Source organism: Mustelus asterias, unplaced genomic scaffold (assembly GCF_964213995.1).
Source record: "Mustelus asterias unplaced genomic scaffold, sMusAst1.hap1.1 HAP1_SCAFFOLD_3731, whole genome shotgun sequence".
NCBI classification, from domain to species: Eukaryota; Metazoa; Chordata; class Chondrichthyes; order Carcharhiniformes; family Triakidae; genus Mustelus; species Mustelus asterias.
This window is the reverse complement of record NW_027593676.1, coordinates 1-10,507: the sequence shown is the minus strand read 5'-3', so window position 1 is coordinate 10,507 and position 10,507 is coordinate 1. Positions and strand designations below refer to the sequence as shown.

General features: G+C 50.5%; 1 protein-coding gene across 1 annotated transcript; it reads left to right on the top strand.

Moving 5' to 3' along the window:
- Nucleotides 1–318: 318 nt before the first annotated feature.
- Nucleotides 319–10,503, top strand: pfdn6 (prefoldin subunit 6; the record flags this gene model as incomplete). The annotated part of the gene is made up of 4 exons (XM_078208456.1): nucleotides 319–339; nucleotides 1,208–1,278; nucleotides 3,047–3,171; nucleotides 10,467–10,503. Coding segments are annotated over exons 1-4 (237 nt in total), but the record flags the coding sequence as incomplete, so codon positions are not given.
- Between the last annotated feature and the right edge of the window lie 4 nt (nucleotides 10,504–10,507).

Below are 10,507 nucleotides of genomic sequence, written 5' to 3'. Positions count from 1 at the left end.
ACTGTAATATCACACCACGCAGTGTAGAGAATATATACAACACTGAGACAGAGCAGCAAGGGGAATTATATCCCCAATATCTGATATATATCACTGTAATATCACACCACGCAGTATATAAAGAGCAGGTCAGAAGTACTCCATATTTATAAATATCCAGGCTGCCCACTTATTTCCATGTGATTAGTAATTCCATCCTGCATGGAAATCTGTGGTTGGCTTGTTTGTGTGATAAAGGTTTACCGCTTCTGCTCCATGCCAGTGAGCTGGGACAAGAGAACTGAAACCAGAAGGCCCTTGCGTGAGAAACCTGCCGACTGCTCAGTGACAAATTAATGTGTGGGTTTTGAAGCAACCCTGGATTTACTGCGTGTCTTGGCAATGTCCTGTGCCAGCGAGCCCTGTAAAGAACTGGCCAGAACCTCCTCGACACAGCCAGCGACCCGAGAAGCTGGCAATCCTGCCCTCAAATCCTGATCGCACCTCAACACCGCCCCCATTGAGGTTTCCACCAGTCCTGTCCCAACAGCGGCCCGGGAGTTCGTCAAGACCTTTGGGGTACGGAACCCGCCCGCCAGTCCATCGTTCCAATTTTGGAGGGGAACTTGCAGGCGGTGCACTCACTGCTTCTGCTGTCCTTGTGGTTTTGGGTGGAAGAGGCTGTGTGTTTATTGCTGAAATGCAGATACCTGGGGACACCCCCACCTGGAGGCTCCCCTCCGAGTCACTCACCATCCCCACTTGGAATATCGGCCGTTCCTTCACTGTCGCTGGGTCAAAATCCTGGAGCTCCCTCCCTAACAGCACTGTGGGTGTACCTACACCTCAGGGACTGCAGTGGGTTCAGGAAGGCAGCTCCCCCAGCACCTTCTCAAGGGGCAGTAAACGCCAGGCCGGTCAGTGACGCACACATCCATTGGATGAATTTTGAAAGAATGCTGCAGTGCATCTTGTAGATGGTACACACGGCTGTCACTGTGCGTCGGGGGTGGAGGGAGTGAATGTCTGTGGATGGGGGGCCAATCAAGCGGGGCTGCTTTGTCCTAGATGGTGTTGAGCTTCTCGAGTGTTGTTGGAGCTGCAGCATCCAGGGAAGTGGGGAGTATTCCATCACACTCCTGCCTTGTGCCTTGTAGATGGTGGACCCCCCCCCCCCCCCCCCCCCGCCTGTCAGTCTGTTATTTAACTTTCTTTTCTCTCCCTGTAGATCTCAGTAAGTGTCTTTCGGCGCGACAGAAACTGGAGGCTCAGATGACGGAAACCACAATAGTGAAGGAGGTGAGGAGCTTTCTGTGCGTGGCGTCTCTGCAGACGTCTGGCTGAACCTCAGACAGACCTCACTTTCTGTGCGTGGCGTCTCTGCAGACGTCTGGCTGAACCTCAGACAGACCTCACTTTCTGTGAGTGGCGTCTCTGCAGACGTCTGGCTGAACCTCAGGCAGACGTCTGGCTGAACCTCAGACACACGTCACTCCAGAGTCAGATGATTGGAATTAACCCGGGAAGATCTCTGGGAGAGTTCCCGCTGAAGCCCGTGTCCGGAGATTGGGAATGTTTCTCTGATCACTGCAGCACAGAATCCCACAGTGCGGATGAGGCCCTTCGGCCCATCGAGTCTGCACCAACGCATGAAAAGCCCTGACCTGCCCACCTAATCCCATCTGCCAGCACTGGGCCCATAGCCCTGAATGTGATGCTGTGCCAAGTGCCCATCCAGGGACTGTTTAAAGGATGTGAGGCATCCCACCCCCACCACCCTCCCAGGCAGCGCATTCCAGACCCTCACCACCCTCTGGGTAAGAAAGCTTTTCCTCACATCCCCCCTAAACCTCCTGCCCCTCACCTTGAACCTATGTCCCCTCGTGACTGACCCTTCAACTAAGGGGAACAGCTGCTCCGTATCCACCCTGTCCATGCCCCTCATAATCTTGTTCACCTCGATCAGGTCGCCCCCTCAGTCTTCTCTGCTCCAGAGAAAACAACCCAAGTCTATCCAACCTCTCTTCATAACTGAAACACTCCACCCCAGGCAGCATCCTGGTGAATCTCCTCTGCACCCCCTCCAGTGCAATCACATCCTTCCTATAATGTGGTGACCGGAACTGCACCCAGTGCTCCAGCTGTGGCCTCACCAAAGTTCTATCCAACTCCAACATGACCTCCCTGCTTTAGGAATCTATACCCCGATTGATAAAGGCGAGTGTTCCATAAACCTTTCTCACCACCCTATTAACCTGCTCTTCCGCCTTCAGAGATCTATGGACAAACTCGCCAAGGTCCCAGCGTCCCACAGAACGTCCCAGTGTCCCACAGAACGTCCCAGCGTCCCACAGAACGTCCCAGCGTCCCACAGAACGTCCCAGCGTCCCACAGAACGTCCCAGCGTCCCACAGAACGTCCCAGCGTCCCACAGAACGTCCCACAGAACGTCCCAGCGTCCCACAGAACGTCCCAGCGTCCCACAGAACGTCCCAGCGTCCCACAGAACGTCCCAGCGTCCCACAGAACGTCCCAGCGTCCCACAGAACGTCCCAGCGTCCCACAGAACGTCCCAGCGTCCCACAGAACGTCCCAGCGTCCCACAGAACGTCCCAGCGTCCCACAGAGCGTCCCACAGAACGTCCCAGCGTCCCACAGAGCGTCCCACAGAGCGTCCCACAGAACGTCCCACAGAGCGTCCCACAGAGCGTCCCACAGAGCGTCCCACAGAGCGTCCCACAGAACGTCCCAGCGTCCGACTTTTCACAATCTGCTTCCTTGTCAAATTACTCCTTCCAAAGTCCATCACCTCTCAGTTTTCAGGGTTAAATTCTATCTGCCACTTATCTGGCCATTCCATCGATATCTTCCTGTAGCCCAAGACACTCCGCCTCACTGTTAACCACCCGGCCAATCTTTGTGTTGCTCTGCGGGTGTTTTGTGCTGTAGCTTCACCCTCCCACGTCTCTGGGTTTGAGTTGGGGCTTGGTGCTCCTGTCCAGGCAAAGGGGGGATATTTAACTGACCACCTCCTCCCTAATTCCAAGTTTCTCTCTCCTCCCTTCAGGAGTTGGACCTCTTGGAATCGACGAACAGCGTTTTCAAGCTGATTGGTCCAGTTCTGGTCAGGCAGGACCTGGAGGAAGCCAAGTCGACGGTCGCTAAGCGATTGGAATATATTAACGGAGAAATGTTAGTTCCTGCTTTCTACTGGACCAAGTTCCGATCTCAGAGAAACTGTTCCATCCAGTTCATCATCCTGTAGCATTTGAATTGGTGTCTTATTGAATAGCCTTGAACCCTACGGTCCGTGCAAACCACCGTCCCACCTCACATCTCCCCCTCCTCCCCCAATTCCTGCAACGTGCTGTCTCCCTAACAGTGTAAGCTGGATAAATGTGAGGTTATCCACTTTGGTAGCGAGAATAGGAAGGCAGATTGTTACTTGAATGGGTGTAAATTGAGAGAGGGTGGATACTCAGCGAGACCTTGGTGTCCTCGTGCATCAGTCGCTGAGAGTAAGCGCGCAGGTACAGCAGGCAGTAAAGAAGGCAATGGTATGTTAGCCCTTCATAGTGAGAGGATTTGAGTATAGGGATAGGGATGTTTTGCTGCAATTGTACAGGGCCTTGGTGAGGTCACACCTGGAGTATTGTGTGCAGTTTTGGTGTCCTTATCTGAGGTAGGATGTCCTTGCTATAGAGGGAGTACAGCGAAGGTTTACCAGGCTGATTCCTGGGATGGCAGGTCTGTCATATGAGGAGAGACTAAGTCGGTTAGGATTATATTCACTGGAGTTTAGAAGAGTGAGAGGGGATCTCATAGAAACTTATAAAATTCTAACAGGGTAGATTCAGAAAGAATGTTCCCGATGGTGGGGGAATCCAGAACTACGGGTCACAGTTTGGGGATAAGGGGTAAACCTTTCAGAACTACAAGGGGACCAATATACTTGCAGGGAGATTTGCGAGTGTTATTGGGGAGCGTTTAAACTAGATTTGCAGGGGGGTGGGAACCAGAATGCCAGAGCAGATAGTGGACCTGGGGTAAAAAGACAGGTGAGTTCAAGCAAAATCACAAATGGAAGGGTAGAGTGTGGTGGAAATAATCTTTTGAGGTGCGTCTATTTCAATGCCAGGAGTATTGTGGGAAGGCAGATGAGCTGAAGGCGTGGATAGACACGTGGAATTATGACATTATAGCCATTAGTGAAACTTGGCTGCAGGAGGGGCAGGACTGGCAGCTCAATGTTCCAGGGTTCCAATGTTTCAGGCGGGATAGAGGCAGAGGGATAAAAGGTGGGGGGGTGGCATTGTTGGTCAGGGAAAATGTTACAGCGGTACTCAGGCAGGATAGATTAGGGAGCTTGTCTACAGAGGCCCTATGGGTGGAGCTGAGAAACAGGAAAGGTATGACCACATTAATGGGCTTGTATTATAGACCACCCAGTAGTCAGCGAGAATTGGAGGAGCAAATCAGCGGAGAGATAGCTGACAACTGCAAGAAACACAAAGTTGTGATAGTAGGGGATTTTAATTTTCCACATATAGATTGGGACTCGCATACTGTTAAAGGTTTAGACGGGGTAGAGTTTGTAAAATGTGTTCAGGAGAATTTTCTACATCAGGATATAGAGGTGCCAACTAGAGAGGATGCGATATTGGATCTCCTATTGGGAAATGAGTTAGGGCAGGTGATGGATGTGAATGTGAGGGAACACTTTGGATCCAGTGATCATAATGCCATTAGTTTCAACCTGATCGTGGATAAGGATAGATCTGGTCCTCGGGTTGAAGTTCTGAACTAGAAAAAGGCCAAATTTGATGAAATGAGAAGGGATCTGGGAAGTGTGGATTGGCACAGGCTGTTCTCTGGTAAGAATGTAAATGGAAAGTGGGAGGCCTTCAAAGGAGAAATTTTGAGAGTGCAGAGTTTGTATGTTCCTGTCAGGATTAAAGGCAAAGTAAATCGGAATAAGGAACCTTGGTTCTCGAGGGAGATTGTAACACTGATTAAGAGGAAGAGAGAGTTGTATGAAATGTACAGGCAGCAAGGAACACATCAGATGCTCGAGGAGTATAAAAAGTGCAAGAAGCTACTTAAGAGGGAAATCAGGAGGGCTAAAAGAAGGCATGAGGTTGCTTTGGCAGACAGAGTGAAGCAAAATCCAAAGAGCTTCTATAGGTATGTTAGGAGCAAAAGGATAGTGAGGGATAAAATTGGTCCTCTTGAAGACCAGAGTGGTAGACTGTGTATGGAACCAAAAGAGATGGGGGAGATACTAAATGGTTTTTTTGCATCCGTATTTACTGAGGAAACGGGCATGGAGTCTACGGAAATAGGGCAAACTGGTAGGGAGGTCATGGAACCTTTACAGATTAAAGGGGAGGAGGTGCTCGCTGTCTTGAGGCAAATCAGAGTGGATAAATCCCCAGGACCGGACAGGGTATTCCCACGGACCTTGAGGGAAGCTAGTGTTGAACTTGCAGGGGCCCTGGCAGACATATTTAAAATGCCAGTATTCACGGGGGAGGTGCCGGATGATTGGAGGGTGGCTCATGTTGTTCCGTTGTTTAAAAAAGGTTCCAAAAGAAATGCGGGAAATTATCGGCCAGTAAATTTGACGTTGGTGGTGGGCAAGTTATTGGAAGGTGTGATAAGGGATAGGATCTACAAATATTTGGATAGACAGGGACTTATTAGGGAGAGTCAACATGGCTTTGTGCGTGGTAGGTCATGTTTGACCAATCTATTAGAGTTTTTCGAGGAGGTTACCAGGAAAGTGGATGAAGGGAAGGCGGTGGATGTTGTCTACCTGGATTTCAGCAAGGCCTTTGACAAGGTCCCTCATGGGAGGTTAGTTAGGAAGGTTCAGTCGCTGGGTATACATGGGGAGGTAGTAAATTGGATTAGACACTGGCTCAATGGAAGAAGCCAGAGAGTGGTTGTGGAGGATTGCTTCTCTGAGTGGAGGCCTGTGACTAGTGGTGTGCCGCAGGGATCGGCGTTGGGTCCATTGTTGTTTGTCATCTATATCAATGATCTGGATGATAATGTGGTAAATTGGATCAGCAAGTTTGCTGATGATACAAAGATTGGAGGTGTAGTGGACAGTGAGGAAGGTTTTCAAAGCTTGCAGAGGGATTTGGACCAACTAGAAAAATGGGCTGAAAAATGGCAAATGGAGTTTAACGCAGACAAGTGTGAGATATTGCACTTTGGAAGGACAAACCAAAGTAGAACGTACAGGGTAAATGGTAGGACTCTGAAGAGTGCAGTTGAACAGAGGGATCTGGGAATACAGGTACAGAATTCCCTGAAAGTGACGTCACAGGTGGATAGGGTCGTAAAGAGTGCCTTTGGTACATTGGCCTTTATAAATCGGAGTATCGAGTATAAAAGTTGGAGTGTTATGGTAAGGTTATATAAGGCATTGGTGAGGCCGAATTTGGAGTATTGTGTACAGTTTTGGTCACCTAGTTACAGGAAGGATGTAAATAAGGTTGAAAGAGTGCAGAGAAGGTTCACAAGGATGTTGCCGGGACTTGAGAAGCTGAGTTACAGAGAGAGATTGAATAGGTTGGGACTTTATTCCCTGGAGCGTAGAAGATTGAGGGGAGATTTGATAGAGGTGTATAAGATTTTGATGGGTATAGATAGAGTGAATGCAAGCAGGCTTTTTCCGCTGAGGCTAGGGGAGAAAAAAACCAGAGGGCATGGGTTAAGGGTGAGGGGGGAAAAGTTTAAAGGGAATATTAGGGGGGGCTTCTTCACGCAGAGAGTGGTGGGAGTGTGGAATGAGCTGCCGGATAAAGTGGTAAATGCGGGGTCACTTTTAACATTGAAGAAAAACTTGGACGGGTTCATGGATGAGAGGGGTGTGGAGGGATATGGTCCAAGTGCAGGTCAGTGGGACTAGGCAGAAAATGGTTCGGCACAGACAAGAAGGGCCAAAAGGCCTGTTTCTGAGCTGTAATTTTCTATGGTTCTAACTGAGGTGAGGAGAAATTTCTTCATCCAGAGGGTGGTGAATGTGTGGAATTCACTCCCACGGGAAGTAGTTGAGGCCAAAACGGTAGCACAGTGGGTTAGCACGGCTGCCTCACAGCGCCAGGGACCCGGGTTCACTGCTGCCTCTCAGCGCCAGGGACCCGGGTTCACTGCTCCCTCACAGCGCCAGGGACCCGGGTTCACTGCTGCCTCACAGCGCCAGGGACCCGGGTTCACTGCTGCCTCACAGCGCCAGGGACCCGGGTTCACTGCTCCCTCACAGCGCCAGGGACCCGGGTTCACTGCTGCCTCACAGCGCCAGGGACCCGGGTTCACTGCTGCCTCACAGCGCCAGGGACCCGGGTTCACTGCTGTCTCACAGCGCCAGGGACCCGGGTTCCATTCCTGGCTAGGGTCACTGTCTGTGTGGAGTTTGCATGTTCTCCCCGTGTCTGTGTGGGTTTCCTCCGGGTGCTCCGGTTTCCTCCGACAGTCCAAAGATGTGCAGGTTAGGTGGATTGGCCATGCTAAATTCTCCCTTCTTGTCAGGGGGATTAATAAGGTAAATGCATGGGGTTACGGAGATGGGGCCTGGGTGGGATTGTGGTCGGTGCAGACTCGATGGGCCGAATGGCCTCCTCCTGCACTATAGGATTCTAAAAAACCTTGTGTGATTTCAAGAAGAAATTAGATTTTGCTCTTGGGGCTAAAGGGATCGGGGGGAAGGGGGGGATCAGGATATTGAATTCGATGATCCGCCAGGATCGTGATAAGAACATAAGAAATAGGAGCAGGAGTAGGCCATCTAGCCCCTCGAGCCTGCCCCCACATTCAATAAGATCATGGCTGATCTGAAGTGGATCAGTACCACTTACCCGCCTGATCCCTATAACCCCTCATTCCCTTACCGATCAGGAATCCATCTATCCGTGATTTAAACATATTCAACGAGGTAGCCTCCACCACTTCAGTGGGCAGAGAATTCCAGAGATTCACCACCCTCTGAGAGAAGAAGTTCCTCCTCAACTCTGTCCTAAACTGACTCCCCTTTATTTTGAGGCTGTGCCCTCTAGTTCTAGCTTCCTTTCTAAGTGGAAAGAATCTCTCCATATCTACCCTATCCAGCCCCTTCATTATCTTATAGGTCTCTATAAGATCCCCCCTCAGCCTTCTAAACTCCAACGAGTACAAACCCAATCTGCTCAGTCTCTCCTCATAATCAACACCCCTCATCTCCGGTATCAACCTGGTGAACCTTCTCTGCATTCCCTCCAATACCAATATATCCTTCCACAAATAAGGGGACCAATACTGCACACAGTATTCCAGCTGCGGCCTCACCAATGCCCTGTACAGATGCAGCAAGACACCTCTGCTTTTATATTCTATCCCCCTTGCGATATCGGCCAACATCCCATTTGCCTTCTTGATCACCTGTTGCACCTGCAGACTGGGTTTTTGCGTCTCATGCACAAGGACCCCCAGGTCCCTCTGCACAGCAGCATGGTGTAATTTTTTTCCATTTAGATAATAATCCAATTTGCTATTATTTCCTCCAAAGTGAATAACCTCGCATTTGTCAACGTTATACTCCATCTGCCAGATCCTCGCCCACTCACTCAGCCTGTCCAACTCTCTCTGCAGACCTTCTACGCCCTCCACACGATTCACTTTTCCACTTATCTTTGTGTCGTCTGCAAACTTCGTTACCCTACACTCCGTCCCCTCCTCCAGATCGTCTGTATAAATGGTAAATAGTTGAGGCCCCAGTACCGATCCCTGCGGCACACCACTAGCTACCATCTGCCAACCAGAAAAGCACCCATTTATTCCGACTCTCTGCTTCCTGTCGGACAGCCAATCCCCAATCCATGCTAACACCCTACCCCCAACTCCGTGTGACCCAATCTTCTTCAGCAAACTTTTGTGAGGCACCTTATCAAACGCCTTTTGGAAATCCAGAAACACCGCATCCACCGGTTCCCCTCCGTCAACTGCACTCGTCACATCTTCATAAAAATCCAACATGTTCGTCAAGCACGACTTTCCCCTCATGAATCCATGCTGCGTCTGTTTAATCGAACCATTCTTATCCAGATGGCCTGCTATTTCTTCTTTAATGATGGATTCCAGCATTTTCCCAACTACAGACGTTAAGCTAACCAGCCTGTAGTTACCCGCCTTTTGTCTATTCCTTTTTTAAACAGCGGCGTAACATTAGCCGTTTTCCAATCCGCCGGCACAACCCAGAATCCAACGAATTTTGATAAATAACCACGAACACATCCGCTATTACCTCTGACATTTCTTTCAGTACCCTGGGATGCATTCCATCCGGGCCCGGGACTTGTCCACCTTCAGTCCCGTTAGTCTACCAAGCACTGCCTCTCTGGTAACATTAATTGTATTGAGTACCTCTCCTCCTACCAACACTCTATCGTTAATATTCGGTAAACTATTTGTGTCTTCCACCGTGAAGACCGACACAAAAAACTTATTTAAAGTTTCAGCCATTTCCTCATTTCCACTATTAAATCCCCCTCTCGTCCTCCAAGGGTCCAACATTCACTCGTGCCACTCTATTCCTTTTTATATATTTGTAAAAGCTTTTACGATCATTTTTATATTTTAGAGCGAGCCGAGCTTCATAACCTATCTTTCCTTTATCGCTTTCTTAGTCTCTCTTTGTTGTTTCTTAAAGTTTTCCCAATCTTCCGATTCTCCACTATTTTGATGAATGGTGGAGCAGGCTCGATGGGGGAGGTGGGGGATTATGGGATGGGGGAGGTGGGGGGATTTGGGATGGGGGAGGTGAGGGGATTATGGGATGGGGAGGTGGGGGGATTATGGGATGGGGGAGGTGGGGGGATTATGGGATGGGGGAGGTGGGGGGATTATGGGATGGGGGAGGTGGGGGGATTATGGGATGGGGGGGAGGTGGGGGGATTATGGGATGGGGAGGTGGGGGGATTATGGGATGGGGGAGGTGGGGATTATGGGATGGGGGAGGTGGGGGGATTATGGGATGGGGAGGTGGGGGATTATGGGATGGGGAGGTGGGGGGATTATGGGATGGGGGAGGTGGGGGGATTATGGGATGGGGGAGGTGGGGGATTATGGGATGGGGGGAGGTGGGGGGATTATGGGATGGGGGGAGGTGTGGGGATTATGGGATGGGGAGGTGGGGGGATTATGGGATGGGGGTGGTGGGGGATTATGGGGAGGGGGGGATTATGGGATGGGGGAGGTGGGGGGATTATGGGGTGGGGGTATTATGGGATGGGGGGAGGTGGGGGGATTATGGGATGGGGGAGCTGGGGGGGATTATGGAATGGGGGAGCGAGCGGGGAAAATGGGAGTTGGAAACCAAGATCACCCATGTTGGTATCAAATGGAGGAGGGAGGGGGGGGGGGGGAGGGGAGAGCAGGATCGATGGGCCCAATGGCCCGGTTTCCATCCCGGTTTCTCAAGTTCCCAATGTTTTCCATTCTTTCAGAAAACGATACGAGGGACAGATGAAGGAGTTGGAGAAGAGAT